Here is a 25,071-nt window from a genome sequence, read left to right on the forward strand (position 1 = left end):
GGGTGTTTAAAGTCACTGTCTTCTGAATAACAGGGAAATACCAAAGCTGTATCTTCCCTCATAAGATTTATCTTTACCCTGTTTTAAAATGGGTGGCAAATACAAAACCAGAAGATGCCTTTCCTCTTCCAGTCACTTGATGGCACTGGAAATCCTAATTAATAAAAATGTCTAGAGAATACAAATGATCTAATTAAGATTTTGCCTAAAGTAACTCTTGGTACATCAATACTCCATATGTGCCATTACAATGAATTCAAATTTGATCAGAAATGTTAACATAATGTGTGTTCCTTCAGAATAATCACTGTGAATAGATATTGACATCTTTCACAAAAAGTCCATTAGGCCTCAAAGTTTAGATCCCCTCCTTGCACTGTCATTTCACCAATTCTTAATATTTGAGACAGTAACCTCACTCTATGGATAATACAAATAAAAAGAAACTTGGCAAATATGCTCTTTGGTTCAAAACCTCCTGCCTTGATGTTGAACCTCTGGTCTTACCATGTTCTTAGAAGTTCATGAGCAGATGTTTGCTATGACACCTACTGAAATGAGTAAGGGGAGAAATTTATAATAGTAGAATGACAAAAAAAATGTTCATTTCCTCCTCAATATTGGTAGGGGTAAGCAGAAGTCTATATAAAGTGTCAGCAAAGTTCTTTGAGTAAATATATCTAGGATCTGACAAGCATACATGCTGACCAAGTTGCTACTTTTAAATATATATATGAAACCTTAATTATGAGGCACCTCATTCTCTTCTATTTATGCTGACTTGCCCCAGCTGATTGTTCAAATATTGAAAAACGTATTCAATTAGTGGAAAAAATAGCCAAATTTGAGTAACAGTCTATGAAAAATTCATTAACATTCTGTAAAACTTGCTAGAAAAATATATTTTTGAAACTCTATACAGAAAAAGAGTAGAGTGAGAGAAATTAAAATGTTTACAATTTTTTACATTTAAGTTTGGAAAACCTAAAGTCAGTTTGTATCCACTGATATAAGAATAAATAGTACCTATATTTAACTATAAGAAAAAAAAACCCATATATACCTATATTTGCAGATAGGTATATTTGGTCAATTATAGCAGGATATTTTAAAAGTGATTTATATGAATGCACTTTTTATGCAAAAATATATATCTTTAATCAATTTTGCATTTATTTCTACTTACCAAGTTTTCACCATTTAAAACAACTTTTTCTTCCCCTTTTTTCTCTCTATATAATATTAATAGACTATATGCTATTCATATTACTGGTTCTGTTCATTTTCTCTTCTATCAAATCACATGCACTGAACAATCTTAGGTGGGAAAGAACCTGCTAAATTGGCAGGTTTTTCTCAATTAATTCTAAAGAAATGTTGATTAATCCTGATGGCTTCATTAAATTATGAAGCTGGAATCCTCTAAAAAGTAATGTTACTCATTAGTTTTTAACAGTCTTCATTGTTCCACTGTAAAATTTCATGAATCTGCCACATAATTTTAAAAAAGCAAAAAATATCTTTTCATTTGAAAAGAAAACAAAAATACTAATAATTTTTTTATTTTAGATACTATTGACTAAATAGGAAATTATAGCACATATAATTTTAAAGATGCTATTCCAAAATTTTATGTTAAAAATTAGATATTTTTATTTTAATGGCAAAATGTTATATAAATTCTTTTATTTTTTAATAAAGTATGAAAATCTGTAAATGGTCTAGTCCCTTTGAAAAATGAACCTAATAAAGCTAAGAAATTTAAACCAAATGAATCAATTTTTATAGTTTCCATTTTAGCCACTAGCTACATTATTAAACCTCTGCTTTGTGCTGTCTAGAGATTAGATAAGGGATATACAGTACACAAATTATGTTACTACCAGATTTTGAATTAAGCATACAAATTATTTCATGATTTAGATTGGAATGTATAAATCAAGTTAATGGTTTCTTCTTTAGAAATAAATAGACATGCAAACTACGATATTTACAAAAAAAAAATGTTGAAAGTGTTTCTTACCCTAAATAAACTTCTAAAGGATTGGAATACATATAGAGTAGACCAGTGATTTTCACCCAGGGCCAATGTTGACCTCAAAGACATTTTTGGTTATCACAGCTCAGGGGAAGGAGGCATGCTATTGGCATCTAATGGGCAGAGGCAGGGATGTTGCTAAACATACAAAAATGCTTAGGCCAACCCCACAACAAAGATTTATCAATGTCAAAATGCCAATAGCATTGAGGTTAAGAAACACTGGAAAAGATAAGAAAACTCTAAGTCAGAAACCAGGACAGTAAATAAATAATTTAATGTAGCTCTCTATTTTTCTCAATTTACTCTGTTTATCCCTATCATTTTCTGCTCTCAGTACTAACAGTTTTAAAGAGACTGTGTCAAGAAGCAGTTTTCCAAATGGCTGGATATCTTAGGATCTGCACTGAAGTAATACGTTGTGCAATTTAATAAAGAAAACCCTTCTTTTGAAATTTGAATAACATGGGTGGATAACAAATTTATAACACTATTGATTAGCCTTTAACCATAGAAATAAATATAAGCTCTAATTCTGTCTTTCTACATGTTTTGTGGAATGTGACTTTAATATTCAGCTTGTCCTTGTGTCACTTTCATGAATTAAATGGCGAAACACCTGAGTATCTACAGTGTCACAAATAGATTATTGATTTCTAAGCTAATTTTCTTTGCAAATTTAAAGTATTGTTTTAGAAATATATTTACACTATCTATAAAGTACTTTTTAAGTTTTTTTAATTCACTTTTGTCACTGTTTTCATGATATATGTATCAAAAAGAAATATTTGGCAAATAACTGAACAAAATATCAATCACACAATATTTCATAACAAGTACAATGATCATCAGAGAAACATCCCGGTTTCTTATGATGGGATATTTAGTCAATGTTTTTAAAATAATGAAGTTGCTAAGGTACTCTTCATGTTTGGAAAATTAAAAAGAAATCAACAAAACTCTTTTCATTCTCTTTAATTCAGTATCTGAACTATATCAATCATTAAAAGATACATTCTTTTATCATAAGTACTATTTAATGAAATTTAGAAAGACAAACCTATATGTATATGAAGGTGAGAAGGAACTAGTAATTAGTATGTACTTGTTTAGTAGGTATAATAGTAAGAGATTTAAGAAACTGGGAAAAACCTTTGTAATCATAGAATATTACTCAATTTTCTGGACATCAGACCCAGAGGAAAAGGGGGAGCACTTTGGCCCACTACAGATGCTCTCTGTGCCCTGGGAAGGGACTAATCAGCAATCTCTGGAGAAAGAGGGAGATTTCCATGTATCAGCCATATGAATGTGTGTAACTGGGGCCTGGAAAGGAAGCCCTGAATGCAGGACCGTGGAAAAACTTCAGCGCTCAGACTTCCGTCTGGGGATCCATTTGCCAGTAGACTTTATCTTTGTATGTTGAAAGAATCTTGACTATTCAAAAGAATGCTGATAAGACAAATTTATCTATCATATACATCTTAACTCCCCTCTGATACTTTTATTCATTGCTCAGAATAGGGAACTTGATCCTGGAACCCTTAATATAAATGCTATAAATAGGGGCCAGTTTTAGCCTGGAAAACTCCCTACTCACACCCAGCTGAAAATTCAGAAGCATTTAATCATGAGGTCATTTCACCTATAAAATTCAGAAATTTTGTAATTCCTAAAATCTCTAGTTCCTTACTGCTTTTATTTGATTCTGTCTAACGTACCCAGTCTGTTTGCTTTATGACCCCTAATTCTGTCATTTTTTTCATTGTCTTTCCCCCTCCATGACCTTTTTAAACACTTTTTCCCTCTGAATCTATGTACTTCTCACTTGATGTTCTTACCCATCTAGTCTAATTCCTGCTGTCTATCACTGATTTTTCCAGTTTCCACTGGAAAATCACCGCTCTTTTCCTGCCAGTTCTGTCTTCCTTCCTCACAGCTTTCTGCCCTGGTGAGCTTTTAATTCTACCCTGTGCTGCTGCTTTGGAGCTTCCAGTTCTGTTCTAAAGAGATCTCCCACCTCCTGGCATGATTCTTCCTCCGCATTCTTCCCACCACTTCCTTTCCTTTTAATTTCTTCCAGATTGTCTTTTCTTGCATTGTGATTAAGAATACATGATGTAAAATTTTTCACAGTAATGTTAAGTATATTCACATTATTGTGAAACAGACCTGCAGAGTTTTTTTTTTTATCTTGCAAATCAAACTGTACCTAGTAAACAGCAACTCCTCCGGGCTGTCTTTAAAGGGTTGCCTTTGACTATTCTGCTGGGAAATTGGGATTATCTCTGCCCTTCCCCCATGCCACCCACTCTCTACTCCTGCTTTTAACAATTACAGAATCAGTCATCTCTGGAAATGGAACTCACCAGAAAACTTTTAAGCACAATTTAACAGATGAAAGACAATACCAGTCTCTTTCTTTATGACTACCCACTTCTGGAGACCTCTGGAAAGGCCATAATCCAGGTCCAGTGTCGATTACAATGGTCAATAAATTTGCATCAACCACCAACCAATGATTGAACAAAAATATAAACTTGGCAGTTCACAATATCAAGTGCTCTGGACTTCTTGAAAGAAAGCCCAGATTTCTTTGAGTACTTATTTATAAATGAAAGTCAGTGGTCTGGGGGAGAGAAATGCCTCTTATATGCATACAGGCATCAACTGAGAACTGTAACATGGGAAATCTGACCCTATGTGGGCATGCCATTGTGCTGCGCTCCACTTAACATTAATTTTTTTTCCATTAATGACTTTAAGTTTATAAAGTAGTGAATGGCTCTAGTGAAGGCAGTCACTTGAATGAAATAAAGAAAGTCTTTTAACAGACTTTTTAACAGAAAGCCCTCTGCTTAGGGGCACTGTTGCCTTTGGTAAGGGTCAAATAAACGACAGGAAAACAGTGACTGTCTTAAGGAACACACCAGCCACTTCCTCAAACAATGGCTACAGAGCCTATTTCCAGTACACTGGCAGGTTCCATTATTCCTCAAACATTCGATTGTGAATGTTCACCGTCTAAAATAAGGGAAAATATTTGAACCTTAAATACGATTAGAAACAGATACAGAAATTTCAGGCTTAGAGTTCCAGTGGGCAGGGGAGTCCCTTATATAATTTCTTGACTGTTCTTAAAGCAGAAATAATCACATACATGATAAAACTTCACAGTTGAATAAGAATTACACTTATCCGCTCTAATTAAAATGGCTATCCCCAGTTCATACGAACATAACAAATTGCTCCAAATGCGTAGCATGACACAATTCAATAACATCCACAGTTGTATTTGCTGCTAACACTACCTGGACAGAGGGCAGTGTTATTGCAAACCCTTGATTCTCTTAACGGGCCGCTGCAGTGTGTCCCGTAAGGTGATACACAAGTTCTGGTTCGCACCTGCGACCCTTGACCACAAGTAACTGAGCATGTGCTCCACTGGGACCACTCTTCCACACCAGATTCACCTGTGTGCAAGACAACAAATACACGTGAAATACTGTCTTGAATATTCATCTATGCAGCATTTTACCAAACTTGACACTCTGACATGCAAGGATAATTTAAATGTAAAAAAAATAGGACAGTACATCAAAAGGTTCACGAAAACATTTCAGAGAAAAAAGAAATTTAGAGATACATATTACACTGATGCAAGGTCAAACTTTTCTATAACCCTGTTAACAAAACTACCCTTCACAAATTCATTGCGCTGTGGACCCTACGAAGGAACCAATTAGGATTTTTTCACAAGAATAATTGTTGAAGAAATTCTCTACAAGCCAATCTATGGCTTTGTAATTTGACAGGAGAGGAAGCAAAATGTATTGCTCAACTTACTCTGGCTTTGGTGGGAAGGAATATATTGATGTGTCTTTCCTAATGCTTTATGCATGACCTCCTTTCTAATGCTGGATGAGGTGGGGCCCTGGGAGTCTGGGCATATCTGATGTTTATTGTGTTGAACATTGACACCTATTTATAATTTCTTCCTAGTGCAATTCCTACTTTTTCATTCTATGACAGCTATTTATTTTGTGATGATTGTTAAAAAAAAAAGAAAAAAACACCAAACTTTTCTGCTCACAATTTCCCCCATGATCTAGGGCAGAGGAGTAATTTTGACTCAGAATGAAGGAACATTCCTCTATGATTCTATTAATTTAATATGGCAAATTTTAATTAAAAAATAAGGCCCTAAACAAGTCAGTGAATGTCGGAATTCACTAATTCTCTTGGAGTAAGCACCACACTGAAGCTGTATCTAAATCCTATTATTTTCTAAAGTCATGTCCGAAGGAAACGAAGTCAAGAATTCCTAAGACCAGTTCAGTGGGCTTCTAATTCTACTCTCACACCATGTTCAGGAGAGATTTTTCACACTGATTTGAAAATATGTAATTGCTTTTCCCCAAATATGAAGTTGGGTCATTTATATCAGTAGCAGGAATTATTAAATTAACACCATTTAGCTGTTGAAAAGGTTTTCAGGTGAAGTGTTTCTGAAAACTTTGTATCACTGATGATGTAAATTAAGGAGCAATTTTTATTTTATAGGTTCTGTTTAGAATTTGCCTTTGGAATAGATTTCAGAGGACAGAATATGATAATCCACTTGTCCATCTTTTCTTTGAAAAGCTAGTAAGTGATTTAGGAATTATTTGTGCTACTCAAGGCAGCTGGTCCACAGGCTGGTACTTCAGGCCTGAAGGAGTTTGGACCAGCATGTATTTCAATTTGCTGATCTCTTTGCTGAGAAAAAAAATAAAGGTGAAATAAAACATGTGGTTGATAAAGTAGTTGAATTTACATCTGGTGTAAGTTTCTTTTCTCCTTGAAGACCCATAACAACTAGTTCACAGACAAACAAAGGTGCACTAACCCTTGGGGTAGCATCATAACAAAGCATTTGCTCTTGTATTGGTCTGCATGATGCACCCAGAGGCATAAATTATGGCATTGATAACTGGCTACATATCATTAGGGCACAGGCCATGGTAACTGGGATGGCATCAAGTAGCATTTATTCTCAGTGCTGTGATCAGTGTTTGTCCTGGAAATATGCTACAGTTCACTATTGATTATTTCAGGATTTTTTTTGCCTTCATCAACTTATATGTAGATAATTCATAAAAAAGTTACTGGATGACAATTTGAATAATATCTAAAGCCATGCCTCTTTATTTGTTCTTTTACATTAAAGAAGAGTCTATAAAAAGTTAAAAATTATTTTTCTAGAAACCCAAAAATAAGACAAAAACCCAGTAATAATGGGCAAAAGGTATCTACACATATATGTATATATACACACATATATGTAGAAATAAAAAAATTAATCTTAAACTTAGGAAAAATATAATGCAAACTGTTTTCTTTTGCTATTTCAACCTGTGTTTGTTACAAAATTGACATAAAAATATTATGGTTGTACGTTACTCATTAAAAGCCAGAAAACCTGAACAATATGAATTTTATAATAAGCAAAATGATAAATGTTATGAATAAAATTAGTTTTATTTTACCACAAAAGCAGTCTTTCTCTTACCTTGCATTGTTATGATGGCAGGAAAAATGTTTAAAATAAATTGAACAATGAATTAAGATGAGATCTAGGTTTAAATGTATTTCTGGACAAATACTTATAAACTGGGGCTGCTCCTGAATGTGTCATACTACAACACTGAACGGGCTAAACAGTGATTCCTGGGTCGTAGCAGATGAATAACTAGTGCTGAGAACTGGCCTTCCTCACTCTTCTCAAACTGATGGCTCATTTTGTTGATCAAAAGCAAAATGGATAAATGAATAAAGTATGTATTGGCTTTCAAACTCTGAATCAAATTTTGCCACACCAATACTGGTCTGCCTACCAAAGCAACCTCGTTATATCTCAAATGCTATGGTTCCAAGTGACATGTCCACTAAATAGTTAACAATTTTCATTTTGGCACTTCTTCATTGCAAAAGGTGTGAAGGCTATTCTAGTCAGGCACATTAGGTCGTTGTGAGAAACAGCTAATGTATTTTATAAGAAACATTAAAAAAAACCACACTGATATTAAAATAGTAAAGTATAATACAAAGCATACTCTTTTTAAAATGTGTGTCTTTGGAAATAGCACAAACTAATCTAGTTCTTTAAATTGTAACTGAGAAGGCACATTAAGCATCATGTAGAATGCTACAGTATCTAAGGCACTATAGAGGCTATTTTATCCTACAAACCATGAAAGGAAACTGGAAAAGCACTGAAATTAAAGTCCTAAGACCAGTGTTGGATGGAAAGCTACAGAATATTAGCACTGTGAGTTTGAGAACGTCACTTTATTTTCTCTGAAACTCTCAATAAAGTGGGTAATATATCTACCTCAAAAATCAGTTCGTGAGGATTAAATGAGATAATGTATGGGAGTGTATTTTAAATTCTAAGCAAATTATTAATATAATATTTTACTAGTATGTTAAAATCATGAAATTAGAAATACGTTTTCTAATTTTATATTTCTGTTGTGAGTAATGTGCTACATATTACCAACATAGGCTATGGTCCCCACTGAAATAAGACTACTTTTCTAAGCATGTTTATAAAATCATTTCATGACCATGATGTCTAAAAGCATCAGTAGGTATAATTAAGATGTCTTAAGCCATCTTACTGGCATTTAATTTAGATATTCATACTAAATAACTGTAACATATTAATTCACTTCATTTCCCTTTACCATAAATACAGACTGTGTCCTAGGCTATTGAAGCTTTTTCCATTTATGTTCAAACTAGTGTTTCTCAGTTATTGGACTGACTGATCAAAATGATCAACTTATTTTGATAAAGTGATATTAGTTTACCAAATGTTACTTGTGAAAATAATCTTCCACTCATAATTTGACTTTATAGAAAGCTTGTTTTTAAATACAGGGTTTTCTGATTATATTGATTAAAGAGGCCAGGTTACGTGTTTTGTGAAGCAATTCCTACATTAAAATGTTTGATAGCTTTTGCTGTTTTCCCTCACAACTAATACACAAATATATATGTTGTCTTTCCTTATTTTGTTTTTCCTCTATTGCATTATTTTTTGTTCTCAAATTAACGTTAGCAAATGTTTATCATTATTTATATATAACACCTCTATCTTGGTTAGAAAGACAAGTAAAATTTAATTTTTGAAAGGCTTATTGTGTGACACTTAGCTTTATTTACTCAGACTAACTTGATACCTAAAGAAAATATAATCTGAGAAAATATTTAGGAAAAAATAAAAACCCTCTTATTTTACCTGTATAACTGCCTACAGTCAAATTACATATTTTAAAAACTACTTAATAATGCGGTTTTTCAGTCTTTTAAATTTAAATTTAAAGTAAGTCTTATATGTTCATTTATACTTTCTTATCCTAGCTTTGGTTTAAAATGAAAAAAATAAATATTTATTATTCATCAATTCAAACATCCAAGCAATATTTTCAGAACTTTAATTTTTAAGTTCATTGCCTTTTCTTAGTTACTGTTAACAATTTGGGAAAATGGTTTTAAAGCTCCTCCTGGGTCTATTTAATAAGTGTTGCATCTACTTTACCAAATAATATGTTGTTATGTATTAAGTACAAAACAATGGCTGAAAAAGAATGTGTAAATGAAAACAAAATTAGTAATTTCTTACTGAGAAAATGTAATGTTCCTTGTGATTTGAATTTGCAAAAAAGTGTTTTGACTGAAAATTATAAATTTTCTTGGTATGTATAACAGGCAAATCCAAAAACTGAATTTATATAAAAATTCCTTGCCAAACTACATATTTATGCATAAGCTAACTGCACTACATTATTGGAAATTTAAAACTGTGGTTCACTATTTCACTCCTAAGTGACTCCAGTTTAAGGAATTTCAGTAAACCAATGTCAGTCACCTCTTTTGGAAAAAAAGGAAGGACACCTATAATCTTACAGGAATGCCCCATGAAATGGCACCTGAAGGAGGGTGAGTAAAATCTATGCCCTGTGCCTCTAGAGTCAAATGTTCCTTATCCCAGGTCAATGGCAGAGACTTTTAGCTCCCTGTTAGGGGAAAAAAAACATTTAGAAATGTGAAAATTTGCCTAAATCTGGTAATGCACATTTGGACTTGTTTAAGCAAGTAGTAAAAATATAAATTACCTTTCTTAAACAAGAAGGTATACCAAAAGCAATCCTGATAAGCAAATTTTCTTCATTTCTGGATTTGACTGCAATATGTATTAAAAGAAAAGCTAAAAGTATGTTCTCAATGTAGAATTTACTGTAACCATTATTCCTGTTCTGAGAATTCTTGATTTTTTTAACCTATTTGCAACTAATGTATTTAACTCTACTACTCACCCATTACCAATAGTACAATTCATTAAGAATATATTTAGATTGTAGATTCAAATCTAGCATTCTGAAAAATTTTATCGTAAGAAAACATGAAAGAAGGGAATCATTCTTTAAGGGAATTTCATCAAAATCAGTCAACGTCATGTCAAAAGCTGGTCAAGTATTTGAAACTTCTGTATTAATAGTAAAATAGATCATCTAGGTTGGAATGTATAAGACATAGATAAAACTGTTAGTTTGTAATTTCCCAAAATAAAAGTGACAGCTGAAAACTTTTACTATGTAGTTTAAAACCATTTTCATCTAAGCATGTACTGCATGTAATGCAAACAGATGGAATTATAGCCCATTTATTTGGTTGAGCCAAAATATAAATGCATTTATTTGCTTTCATCTATAAATAATTTTTTTGGGGGGAAGAAGGTATTTAAAATAACCTAATTAATTTAGGATTAAATATTTTATAAACCAGAAAGTAATTTTTGTTGATATTTAATTATTTGGAGCTTATTACAGCTTACTGTTAACTTTTTATTTTTTAGCTTATATAATAAAATTTTCTTTTCAAATCAAAAACATTGAATTCTTAAAAGTGGTTCTAATTTTTATATACTTGATCAATAATACGTGACACATGACATTGAAAAAATATTCAACATATTAAATTTGTTGAATTCTATCTCAAGTCCTATTTAAAATTGTAATTTGGAAAAGTCCTATAATAATCAATTATTGATGAAATAACTGTTGATTTTCTTTAAAACTTTCATGATACTTTTTAAATAGTTAATTAACATCAGTAAATAATAACATATATATATTATAATGTATATATTCTAAATGTTCCATACTGAAAACAAAATAAATCTTACACATTTTTCGTGCATTTTTCAATTCACAGCTACTTCATTTATGGACTTCAACTGGTGACAAAAAAAAAAAATGGCTCAAAAAAATATCAGCTCCAAAAACTGACAAATGTGCAGCAAAAGATTATGAAAACATGCAGTGGTTTCATTAAATTAACAACAATAAATAGAAAAATGTAACTAACGTATTACCAGTTTGTGCCATAAATTTAGCAGCATCAGCTTGTTCCTGAGGGACCCTTTTTTCATGAACAGATCGAGGTCGCTGACTTTTAATTGTATGATCTCCCATCATTCCAAATTCTAAAGACAGAATAAAGGTATATGAAAGCTTGTGTGTAGACATTTCTCACAAATTACATTACTGTCTCATGCAATATGTTCCTACACATACCTAGAAGTTACTGATTAAATTTACAATTCTAAATTTGCTAGGCTAATCTACTTGGAATACTTCTAAACTCAAGTCAAGAAAAACCTATAAACAAGAATAAGGTTTCAAGAAACAGCAACAGTCAATAAAATGACACATCAGGTTTGAAGTCAGCTTAATTAACAGAAATAGTGTACTCTTTTTTTTTTTCTGATAATGTTTTGAGGCAACATGTCAGAAAAAATACAACCACAGTGTTAACTGTTGTTTTCCAGATAAAATCCTGACTATGTAACAGTAGTGCTTTGCGGCATGGTAATCACCCCCCACAGGTTTTTCAGCACCTTTCTTGAGGACTGGGTAATCTTGTAACCTAGCTTTCCTAAGGTAAGCATTCACTTAATGGACTGTTTTCCCAAAGATGAGGCTGCCCTTGGTATCCTCAAAAGCTCAAAGAAAATGATGGCTGAAGTCATTCTCAGTCTCTCCTGCTCTGTTCCCAAATAATTCCTCAGCCCTTTTCTAACCATATGTAAAAATGTTCTTTCTTTTAAAAGTTTTATTTAAAAAAGAAAATGACTCCAGGTCTCTGTTATCTAATCTTTTAATGGTAAACCTCCCAGGAAAGGTGAAAGCTCAGTGCCTAATTGAGAAACAAATAGAGGGAAAAAATAAATTGAACCAAAGAATAGATTCCATGTAATACATCTTCAAAATCCATAAGCTTAGAATTCTGCAAGAGTCCCATGCTTATTGCGCTATTACTGTAAAATAATTCTAATAAAACCGAAGCCTTATGTATGGGGTAGTTCTGGCCCTTAGGAGTGTAGGTAGAGGAATTCCTGAGGGTCAGGGAATTCTTGCTCTGTCTTGTTATATCAAGAAAGTTGTTGGGCCCTTAAGACCAGGTCTGTCGTACATGACAAAGATGATTGGGTAAAACATGGTCTTACCAAGTCTTGCCAGAAGTAATAATGTTAAAATCTGTGAATGGATAATTTCTCCATCCTATCATTTTTGTCTTTCCCCATCAATCATTAATCTTCTGCTAAAATATTACAACTTAGTGCAATTCCTCAATGTATATTGTATGCACTAATTATACCAACTTTTGTCTTTTATGCAAGGAGGAGAGATGAGTGCATGTTTTTGTCCATCCTGACAAATCCCCACATGTTACACATATTGAAGTATGGCATCTGACAGATTGATTTGTCAGAAATTCTTTGCAGGTATTCTACCCAAGAGCATCCCATGAGTAATTTGAGAAATCTAAATGTGTGTTTGTTTTTTGTCAGTTTAGGCAAAATCCAAGGCAGGAAATGGAAATTTCCATAAAATGTCAGTTTTTTAAATCTTGTAAAATCCATCACTATTTTCCATTACTGCCAGCATTGTTTCAGTCCATTCATTTATGTGTACAGTATGTGATGCCTAAACCATGTTTCCGCATGTTAATAAGCATCCAATCATATGTAATTTAATGATTTTGGAAACTATTTGGGAAGTCTGTATCTAGACTCTATGCACTATACAATATTTTAAAATATTGTATATCATTGGAATCTTTCTGGATCTGAAATAGCAAAGGCAATTTAGTAGTGATTTTTATTAACAGTATGCTTTACCTTTTGTCTTCTTGAATTTATCATTTAAAGTGTGTGCATGTGGGATGTGTGTGTGTCTAACACTTTAAGGCATTTAATTCAAAACATATGTTTACATAAATAAACTGGGGCTTTGATGCTCACACTAAGGTAGATTTGGCACCGGGAGGGCAGAGGATACCTAAAGAAATTATTCTGTGCCTGCAACTTCTTAACCACTTAGGACTTTATTAACCTGTTCTAGAAGGTTAATAATTCTTCAACTCAGTGGTTGCATGATAATAGTCTGCAATCTGATTCCTAAGGAAAAATGGTTTATTTATACAGGGACTGTGATCTTGAAATTTAGGAGTCTGAATATGTCGATGGACCCTGCTGAGATAATTTTAAATTCAACATTGAATGGTTTCTGAAATTTAAACACAAAATGCATAGTTTTTAAAACAGTTATTAGTACTTGAGTGAACTATTTCATATTATTAACTGGAATATGATTTAAATCTCTCTCAAACATGTAAAATACAAATTAAATTTCAGTATTCTTCATTGTAGTCACTTCTACTTATCACCAATAATCAATGTTTCATGAGCATTAGTGTTGATATCATGGGTCACGGTATTTAAGAAATTCTTTAATCATCTAATGGACTTGATTACATGTTTCACATAATCAAAAGTTTAAAATGAAATTTTTGGTTATTGCTGTCAATATAATGTATCTGAAAAATTACTTTGAGAAAGTAAGAATAATATGAAGTCATGCTATGTCTAAAATGCCATAAAAAAAAGACATGCTAACAATTTATTTCTTTTTCTCAGATGGAAAAACAACACTATGGTGGTATTTTTTGAATGCTCCTGACCTGCTATTTCAGACCCCAAACAATCTGAATTTGTAAGTGAAACATGTGAACACTTATCTAAACAAGTTTCTTTTGCCAATGTTTATTTGCCAAGTGTTTGAAAAACAATCGTTGTTGGGTTGTTATCAATGATAAGGTTTAACAAGAGCTGTTCTGGTTCCATCCATAGTCACAATGGGATATTTTCAAAATATGTGTCTCTTTCAGGATAATATCATCTTCGTTATTTCTAATGTAAATAAAGGCCAATTAGATAACCCAAACTTAGGACAAAACAAGCTATTATTTTTACTATTGTTCTTTTTATGTTGTGAAAGAGGGTTGAGGTAAATTTTTAGCATATTATGCTTTCTGAATAAAGTAAGTTCTTCATGGTTGTTGGTTTACAGTCAAATGATTCTAAGTTGGCCAAGATAAAATATTACATTAGTTACACAAGAAAAATAGCAGAACCAAATAAAAAGATGATCTGCTTTGGTGAAAGCAATGGAAAGCAAGTTATGAAATCAAATGAGTAAAGTACAGCATAATACTGGGTAGGTACGTATGGTGCATGGCTTATGAAAATACAGGGTCATTTCCTATATCTTTATGCTGATGGTATCAATGAAGTGGTGGGTAAATAACTGTGTTCATGTATGAAACTCAAATGATTGGAGGTGACTTCCATGTTAAGGCACGTTGTCCCATATACTTTCACTGAGCTTCTCCATAAAAAACAGCAGTCTCTGGAAGTGAGATACAGTCAAAGTTACATCAAAGAAAAAGTCTTAAAAATCTATTGCTTTAAATATGGTTTTATGTCTTCTATTCACCCATCCAGGAATATATAAGTAGATCATTAAGAAACAAATAGACTTGAAAACTGACTCCTGATAGTTAATTGTCAGTTATGAAATTTTTGTTTGGAAATCAAGGATTATAATAATGTAAAATTTGAGTCATCAAAAAGTTAAAATACATGTATATCAATTTGTTATTTTATCATGTGTTCAATTTCCAATGTACAGACAAGCACAACATCATGTCAACTGATAACAGATGTGACTATAATCTATTTTGCACTATACACACCAACTTCACATTGTTAGCTAACTTTCCTTTGCATTTCCACAGAAACCAGCCTGGACTGTTACTAGTTTTCAACAAACTCTCAAAGTTATGTCCCACTTACACTCAATGGCCAACCTGCATTGCTTTTTGTATGGTTGAACCCCTGCACCCTTTCTCTTATTTTCCTCCATCTGAATCCCCTGTGCAGCCGCCCCCTCTTCAAGTCCAACTCCAGGGGCACCACCTCCACGAACTGTTTCTTACTCAACCCATGAGCCCAAGCCCTGCCTTCCTTGACTTCTATTTTGTTTTTTATCAATAATGTCTTTCATTTTAATTATTAGATTAAGTATTTCATTCCTCCTTCTAGATCATAAACTTCTATGGGAAGGCAGTATGGCCTATGAGTTTTAAAATCACCTCCTGCCTGCACAGAGTTGGGGTTTAATATATACATAAGTAAATTGCATGTTAAGAATTGCTTCTCCAAAACGCAAGTGTCTAGATGTCTAGAACCATTTTTTTAACTTGCTTGGTGAACAGTTTGATGGGGAAAAATAAAATTCTTAGCAAAGTATTTGAAAGTTAGTTATGTATAATTATAATGGTCACCATTTCTTTCGTCAAGGTTTATTATCTGTAAGTATACTCATGTTATTATTAAAAGAAGTATTACTTTTCTTAGAACTTAAACCTAAAATAAAAGAATATAGCACCCTAAAATAAAGCTTAATTTTTATCAATAAACATTTATTAATTACTTAATGTGTTAGGTACCAAAAATTACAAAGATAAATAAAAAATAGTGTTTTGTATTCTAAAGCTCATAGCTCAAGAGAATCCCATAAACATGGCCTGATCCTTTGAAATATTTTAAATGGTCTATTTTAATCAGAACATTAAGGTATACTCAAGATTCACTTTTCATATTAATTTCCTAAATAACATATTACCCTTGACTACAATGACTTGCTGTAAGTTTCCGAAGAGAAAATATATCTTTTAAGTCTTGCAACTGGTCATTTGAAGAAACATTCCATTTGTCATAGCATAACAGTTAAGAAATATTAAGTGCATAATTTCTTGGCAGAAGAAAGAATTTATCATGTGGCTGGATTCTGGTGGTATGGACAAATAAATTCTGTGAGGTAGCAACCAGATATTTCTGAAATAGGATTATTATATTTAATGCATTCTAAGTTCATATGTAGTCAGGAGCATAACTTTTTGAATTTGTTCATTTTTAGGCTTATTGAAAATAAGAGCAAATAAGTGGTAAAATCATTTTACGTGTGGATTGTTTTGTGCATATTATAACTGGGAGATATTTAGATAGTGAAGAGCAGCTCAAATCAGCAGTCACTATGATATATTTGTGTTTTCTGAGATTTTTTTAAAAGTATGTTTGAAACGTGTTCAGACTTAAATATTGTATTCTCTTACTCAACAACTATAGTCAGGTGCCTTATGAAAAGACAGAGCTGATAAGGGGCAAGACTGGAATCTGTCTTATCAAACGCATTTCTAGAACTGACATGAACTATAAGTAACAAGGAATTTCAGAATTAGACATTATTATTTGAAATTCTGAAGGATGTTGATTAAAAAATACTTTCAACTGTTCTAAATATACCAATTTCTTTTTCCCAAAGAATTAAACATGAAAGGATAAATGGATAGAAAACAACTTCCAAAGAATTAAAAAATAAGTTACATAATAAATTAAGAAATACCAGGAAATATTTAAATAAAATAAATTTTGAGACAATTAAAAATGAACATACATTTAAAATAAAATTAAGACCTATTAAGAAATATCAGGAGTCTGATAAATTCATCCTTAAAATTTAAGAGGTTAATTGATATTTTTTCATTCTAATGATTTCTCGGTTCCATTACTACAGTTAGATACCTGGTTATAGGGATCAAGTTGCTATTTCTTACAATAACAGAATGGAATCTTGGTTTTCAAAACACTATAGATAGTTGGCCATAACTCTGTTAAGTAGATGGGTAATTTTATGCCACTTCTAAAAATGCACAAAACATAGAATAGTCAAAGGCATATAGTGCTCATTTGTTTGTAGAAAAGTTTAAAATGTTCAGGGGTTTTGTAAGTTATTAAATTATGAAACACAAAATATAGAAGTGATAATCAAATATATTTAGTGTATATACTCCTAAACAATGATGCTATGTTTTAATCTTTATTCCAAATAGAAACTTTGAAATAATTACATGTAATGGTGGATTTTTCTTTAGATCTCCTCAAACATGTATTTGAAAAGTGTATGATAAAACACTTATTTAGAATGCTTCTAGGAAATCTGAGGTATAAACTTTTAAATTATCATTTTAAAACTTATTGTGTCTGCCTTCTGTAAATGTTAGTAAATTGGATGTGCCATTCCATGTAAGAAATCATCAATGTGTGTAATTGGGTAGGAATTATTTGTTAATATTGATTATATATTATCCAACTGCATTTTATAACCTCATCTCTTTTTGAGATAACTATTGACTTTTTATAAATTATCAGTAATGACTTGCTTGAAAAATATTTTATTTGTTAGTAATGAGGAAAATTAACATAGAAGCACATAAATGATAAATGTAATTATACTTCCAATAGTAAACTAGTAGTTGTGTGTCTTTTCTTGTTGACCTGTATCAGAATTTAACTTAGCATATTAACACATCAGTGGCAAAATTAAGTATTTACTCTAAATTCTAATAACTTTTTCAGATGACTAAAACTCTCACACTATAAGATTTCAGTAATCTTATTGCTGAACTTCCCAATAAAACTGTAGGGAGTCACAAATATAAGAAAGTAAACTGAACTGTCTGTCCCTGGATGAAGTATTTCTGTATTTTCTTAAGAAGAATAAGGCTTGGTTGCTTTCCTGCCAATCTTTCTGACAAGCAGAATGATCCTCTGTGGGTAGAGCATACTTAGAAGAGATTTCCTAATGGAGGGCAACGCTGTTGTGGAAATGACAATGGACTTGTCTTTCAGGTTTCCCTGGAAGGGTAGAAATGAATGAGTTGCCTAGTGAAGGGAAGCCGAATTCTTCAGAAGGGAAAATGATCATCCTCAATAGTGATCTAAGAACTTTAGAAACGTGTGGTCAGAGGATATGGAGATCTGAGACAGAGGACTCATCAGAGTTGGGTACAAGAAGTTGCTAAGTATTAATGGAATATAAAGTACAAAGAGGAGAGAAGGAGATCGTCCTGAAGAGATTGGGCAGGGAGGGAATCAGGTCCCCAGGAAGCCTCTCAGACGCCTTACAAAGAACCCTGGGAAGTATCTCTATCTGATTACATGTAAAACCTTCGAAAGGTTTTAGGAGGCAGTGAGTGAGGAATCACGGTTTGATTTGAATTTTAGACTACTCTTATTGAAGAATGGAGAGCAGGCCGTAGGAAAACATAAGTAGAGGCAGCCATAAACTATCAGGAGGCTATTGCAATTGTCCGTAGAAGACTATTTATGATGGTTATGGGGCATGGAGATGAGGTCTGATGGATTGCCCACTGGCAGCCCCTGAGCTCGGGTAACCGGTGGATGGGGGTAGCCCCATTAGTTACAGAATCAGAACCACACACAGAACACTGGCCAGTCTCAAATTACTACAGGGTGAGTACATGTTTAGACCAGTGGGTCCAAATTGTTTGAAACTACAGCAGTTTTCAGTGATCCAAAGGTTTACAGGAAACGTGTTTTATAAGGAAGTCTACACTGTAAAAAAAAGTGATACTTCTTCACATGCTATTTTTAATAGATATTACCTTAGTATATATATTATCTATATTGTATTACATATATTATATTATGCATTTATTTATAGTTTTAAGAAAAATCATTCCTATATGCTTTCTTCACAAAAGCAAATACCCATATGGTACTTTTCAACTTCCCAAAGTGCATCGTCATTTACTGTAACACTGTAGTACAGAATAATTTAATTTAGAGCAGTATCCCTATATGCACATTTACTGAAAGGAATACTTTAATAAGATACTCCATAAAAATAATTTGTATATTCTACACTCCAATTGAAGGTTAAAAAAGAGTAGATAAATGGCTCCTTGACTAAAATCAATATATAAGCAGTAAGTAATCCGGATAATTCTGACACATCTTTATCTCACTTAAATTACATTCAATTGAATCACATGGTCTCAACTTTTACTCTTTGCACCAGGAAGTAAGACAGAAGGATTTCCTCTGTATTTTATACTTTTTAACTTATCTGTTATTTTCATATGGAATTCTTTGGAATCTATGAATATCAAAGGAAAAAGTCCGAGTTGTGTTTCACCATTTATCTACTGCTACATTTCTAGAATTATTGCAGATTATTTTGGCTTAAAGCAGTATCATTGTATATGTATTTACTGAAAGAAATATCAAAACTGACTTTCTTAATGAAAGTGATTCTACTGAGACTTACATATGGTGTTTATAATAATTTCTAAAAATAACTATAATACCATTTTAACTATTCCCCTAATATTTTACCTTATTTTTCAGGGTAAATGAATACACACGGAAAATATTTTCAGTAATTTTCTAGGATATAAATTATCCTTATAATCAACTAACATATATTTAAACTTGCTTCTATAGGTTATTTTTATTAGTATTAAACCTAACTAGCATTCTCTAGAGGGAAATAAAAATGATAAGCTTTTTCAAAGCAGAGTTTCATATACCTCAAGACAATTAGGACAGTTTAATAAAAATGTAGGCTGAAGTTAAATGTAGATGGGTGGACAAATAAATGGGCAACCAGCAGATGCAGCTCCTATTTCAGAGTATCACACTTTAAGTTCTTTGACCTGTTTCCTCTTCCTGCAAAAGAGGATTCTGGAAAAATGATCAGTACAGTCTCTTTAAACTCTAAAATTACATTATTTTCTGGAGTCAGAAGCTGGCTTATGAACACATGGGCGACCTCTACCAGACCAAGAGGCATAGAAGACCTGATCAAGCTTGATTAATAGGTCTCTACACACACACACACACACACACACACACACACACACACAAGTCTAACTAAAACACAGAGCTGTACTTCTACATATTTTCTAAACATTAAGTCAACCAATATTGAAAGTATCCATGTCAAAGCATTAAACCAAAGTTGACTTTGTGTGCGAAGCTTCAGCTGGCTGACTACTTAAGTATCCATTCATGCTGTAGCATCCATACTGGAGAGAGTTTTTTTTTTTAAGACAACATGCTTTTAAAGGCATTTGGGAATGAATGAAATTCATTCATTCAACAAACATTTAAATGATCATTTACTACATTCCAGATGGGATTCTAGGCCCTAGAGAGACAACAGTGAACAGAGCAGCCAAAAATTTGTTTTTCAGAGAAAATTTTAGTTACTCCTAGTCTAATATGTATGGCTTATAAAATCTCATTTGAACATTAAATTTTCCAGCCATCCCTTTGAAATGTTAATTATAAGCAGTCATATACAATTCCTCAGACTAATAATTTTTAATTTCATTCTTTCATTCATAGACTGCTTCAGATATTTTTAAGTATCTTTAGTGAATCAGTAGCTGTACTCTTTTCTAAACGAGGACAAGCATTTTGGAGTGTTCTCACTTGTCCTTCCCTAGACACTTGTATGTCATGTATTTCCAAACTACTATTATTGTGCTTTAATAATTTAGACTTAACTATTTACTTAACACTAACTTCTTCGTTGATCTTTCTTGAATTTGTTTTTATTTTTGCTTGTGCCTCCTTTATCAGACAAGGGGTCTAAAACTGACTCATCTTGTCCTCCTTCTTCAATGCTAGCTTGACTCAGCCTAGACATTTAAGGTCAGGAAGAGTTTTTCTCACTGAACTTTGAAGATGATTTTTACACTGAATTCTGGTATCCAGCATTTCCTATGAGAGGTCTTGTAAAAGAATCTGCTTTTCCTCCTGGGAGCTTTTGAAAGGATTTTACTTCTTATTCTTGCAGCTCTGAAATGCTAGCAGAATGTCTTTAGACGTGGGTCTTTTTCATTCAGCTTCCTCGGTACTCAGTGTTCCCTTTCAATACAAGGACCAGCACTTAAACTGAGCACATTGAATGTGGTTTTTGCCAAGCTACCTTCCGTTTTCTTTGTTTTCTTCCATGTCTGTTATGGAGTTTTGGAGTGACTGCAAGCTGTACTCTCAGCCCCCTACCTATTCACCAAGTACTTTCTCTGGGAACCCTTGGTTTCTGATGATTAAAGGGTAATTGCAAAACATGTTACTTTCCATTTCATTCTCTGAGCACTTCTCTTTCCTTACAGAAGACTTTCCAAAAAATATCGTTTTAATTCCTCACTTCCCACTCATCCCACAATGTGTCAGGCAATCTGACTGTCAAGCCTCCTTTCCTGAATGAAACCACTCTCTTCAAAGTCAGTTGCTTCTTGGAAACTGTCACATTCATCTTGATTCCTTCAACATCTGACACCCTCCCACCCTCCCCCCATCCCACAACTTTTCTTAAAATGCTCGCCTCCCTTGGCTTTCAAAGCCGACAATTTCATTTTCTTCCTCCTCCTGACTGCTTTTCTGTCTCCATTGCCTGACTCTTCATCCTCTAAATGTCAGTTTTCCTTCAGGTTCTGCCTCAACACCCCCTCCCTCAGGCATTCCACCCATTCCTACAAACTCCAGCATTGCTTTTAGGCAAACAAATCACTTGCTTTTGAAGGCATTTTAAAGGCATTAAAGACATAGGCTGAGTCGCCTCTCCCAGACCCTCCCAACTGCAACGCCACCTGGTTATTTTGTTGGCAAACTCAGCATTTTTGGAAATAAGTTAATCAATTTCCTTAAGAGAGTTGCTCCTGGCTATGCATTTCAAATATATTTTTAATGTACGGTGCTCAAAAGAAATAGCTCATGAATAGATAAAGAGCAAAATAAAAATAAAACTGACCAGAGATAATGCAGAACACACTCTCAGGTTTATCAAAATATCCTGATGGATGAGTTTGGTTATGTGAAGATAGGCCTAGAGCTTGTTTGGAAAGCTGAATAATATAGCAACAGAGGAATAATTTGAAGTTTACTGAGGTTGCTAGGGAGGTAAGGAGAGGCCTACTGTGGATGGTAGAGAAAGGAGGGGAGGTTAAAAGATCTTGGGAGAGGAATAAAGAAAGAAGTGTGCATAAAAACCATAGAAGGATGAGATCAGAGGAGAAAATTGAGAAATTCCTTGTAGAAGGAATATCAGAAGCAATTTTAATAACAGAGATATGTAAGTACAAATGTATATACTATGTATGTACTATACATAATCCCTCTCCAGTAAAGCCAACTTGTATTAAATGCCTACTTACCTTGTTTTAGAGATACTTAAAACGTGGTGATTAAAGGAAAGGAAGATTGATTTCATATTGAGGTTGGCAAGGAACAAAATAAAGAGCCCCAGAAGCAAAATACAAACAAATGACTGATAATACAGCCAAAATACATATAAGGGTGGACAGAAACATATGTAAGATAGATATAGGTAATCCATCCCTCAAAGAAGCCTTAGGAATATTAGGCAAATATTTAATTACTAATTCAAAATTATATGGCAGCTCAAGCCAAATGATTGTTTAAAAATTATACTAAAATAAAGATAATCCTCTGAAGGAAAATTTGGGAGCACATGGATGACAACCCTGAGACTGTAAGCTGACATTCTCACACTGGTCTCTGCGTAGCTCATATTAGTAATGTCCATTAAACATGGGCGTTCTGCCTCTTTTGCACTTTCGGAACTGAATGCAAACCCCAGCATGATCCAGCAAGGGCCCCACAGTTGTTTACTCTTCATGCTAGGACTGGGTTTCCACCAGGCTGGTGGCCAAGTGGCCACAGATAGGCAAAGGTGCTGAAGGACGGCATCGCTCACATGCTAAATTGCCTCTATTTCAGTTTCTGGTTTTTCGTCCTCCTTCACCCCAACCTTTACAGGGGACACCAGCTTTGATTAGCCAATTATAGTGAGCCTTTTCGTCAAGACTTAAGAGAAGCAATTAAAATTTTGCTTCTCTGAAGGAAAGATGTCTTCTTTTGTGTTGTAGTTTTTATTTATTTTTTAATGTTTCACCTGGGGTTTCCCAGCTAATTATAATCTCTTTTCAAATCTATAAATTCTGTTTATTATTATTCCTTTGCTAGAAGTGTGTGTCAGAGTGTATCTTCACAGCTGGGACACACTTGGCTTAAAATAAAATGAATGTACTGGTTTTTTGATAACTAAAGTTTGATCAGTCCATATTGCAACATAGTTATATCAAATCTCAGTATAAACTTTGGCTTCATTTCTTAAAGTATGGTATTCAGAACTCTTGACCTGCTTAGCATTTAGTTGCAGTCATCATTTTTTAAGGAGAAATACTGATATAGTGAAATATGTGGACAGAAGAGTGCTCAGAATGGAAAAAGGATCAGAATTAGAGTGATAATTATCTCAAAAATTAGAGTTTACTGTCAGGCTTATTTTGGAAAAAATTTTTGAGTGCCCAATGGATAAGGCATTTTAAAAAACAGAATCTAAGGAAAGTTAGGGCAAATTTAACCAATCACCCTTCAATATAGAATTATAAGTGCTGTAAGTGCCATACAAATAGATTCTTATTCATATCAAAAGCTTTGAATATTTTACTTGGAAAAAATGAAAACTCAGGAAGAAATGGTAATTTTGTTTTACTACTCAATTGCCTATAGAAAGATTATAAATAAAGTATGTTGTTCATTAAAAGCTTAAATCCATAGGAAGAACTTTCTAACAATTTGGGGTGCATAAAAGGAATGAGTGGTTGTATGTAGTACCAAGTTTCGGCTACTGAAAGTGCTTAAGCAGTGGCTGTATGACTAATGAATAGTGTAGAGATAATTCCTACATGGATTTATCTCTGGTTCCTAAAATCTGTGATTCTATTTTTCCCCAAGCCTCATAGTCCATCAATTTTCAACTCCTGTTTTATCTGCATCCAAAGCATGTTCCAATCTGTCAGCATCTCTTCATATCCATCAGTACCACTCTAATCTGAACCCCACTAACCTCCAGCACTTGGATGACTGCAATCACCTCTTAATTATGCCACTTTCTCTACCCCTACCACCATTTCTCCTGCTTCCAGTCAATTCTCCACATACATACAGACAAATCCTTTAAAAGGTAAAACAGAAAATTTAATCCCATTCTTAAAGTCCTCTTATGTCTTCCCAACTCTTAGAATAAAATCCACACTTCTTACACAGCTCTTATTAAGAGCCCTGTATAATATGGCCCAGCCTCCATGTCCAAGATCAGCTCATATCCTTCTCGCCATTATGTACCAGGTTCCAGCCACACTAGCCTTCTTTTAGCTCCTTTAGGTATACATAGCTCATTTCTCCTTTGCACTACTTGATTTCTTAACCACGAAATTCTTCTGATCTTTGCATGTTTGATTTATCCTTGTCATTTTTATCTAAGCTAAAATGTCACTTCCTTCAAGATGATTTCCCTGACTACCAAATACAAAGTACCAGAGAGTTATTCTCTAAGACTGGATTTTAATTCTCTGCACACAAATTATTATCTCTTTTCTTTATTTTTATTTAATTAACTGTATCCATTAATCCACCAAAATATGAGTTTCCCATGAAACTTGTCTTGTGAAAGTCTTGTCTATCTTGTCCATCACTGTGTCTTGTGCCTTGTAAGTGACTGAAAAGTACTTGGGGAGAAAGAGATAGAGGAAAAAGAGAAGAGACAAATTATTGTTATTATTATCAAATAATATCATGATCTTAAACTGCATTCTGAGTGATTTCCTCAGCTGTATCTTCCAATTCACAAACACGTCCCTTGACAGTGTCCAAATTAGTGCTTAACCTATATACTGAATTT

At 33.2% G+C, this 25,071-nt stretch overlaps 1 protein-coding gene across 3 annotated transcripts in view; it reads right to left on the bottom strand.

The window, feature by feature from the left end:
* Positions 1–25,071, bottom strand: part of ADGRB3 (adhesion G protein-coupled receptor B3) — a 669,309-nt gene that overhangs the window by 401,106 nt on the left and 243,132 nt on the right. For all 3 annotated transcript variants that reach the window (XM_036916256.2, XM_036916253.2, XM_036916255.2), the window contains 2 exons: positions 11,460–11,570; positions 5,350–5,511 (listed from right to left, as the gene is read on the bottom strand). In XM_036916256.2, the coding sequence (XP_036772151.2) occupies positions 5,350–5,511; positions 11,460–11,570 (273 nt within the window). The remainder of the gene's footprint in view (positions 1–5,349; positions 5,512–11,459; positions 11,571–25,071) is intronic.

The sequence above is a fragment of the Manis pentadactyla genome, chromosome 16 (assembly GCF_030020395.1).
Source record: "Manis pentadactyla isolate mManPen7 chromosome 16, mManPen7.hap1, whole genome shotgun sequence".
NCBI lineage: Eukaryota > Metazoa > Chordata > Mammalia > Pholidota > Manidae > Manis > Manis pentadactyla.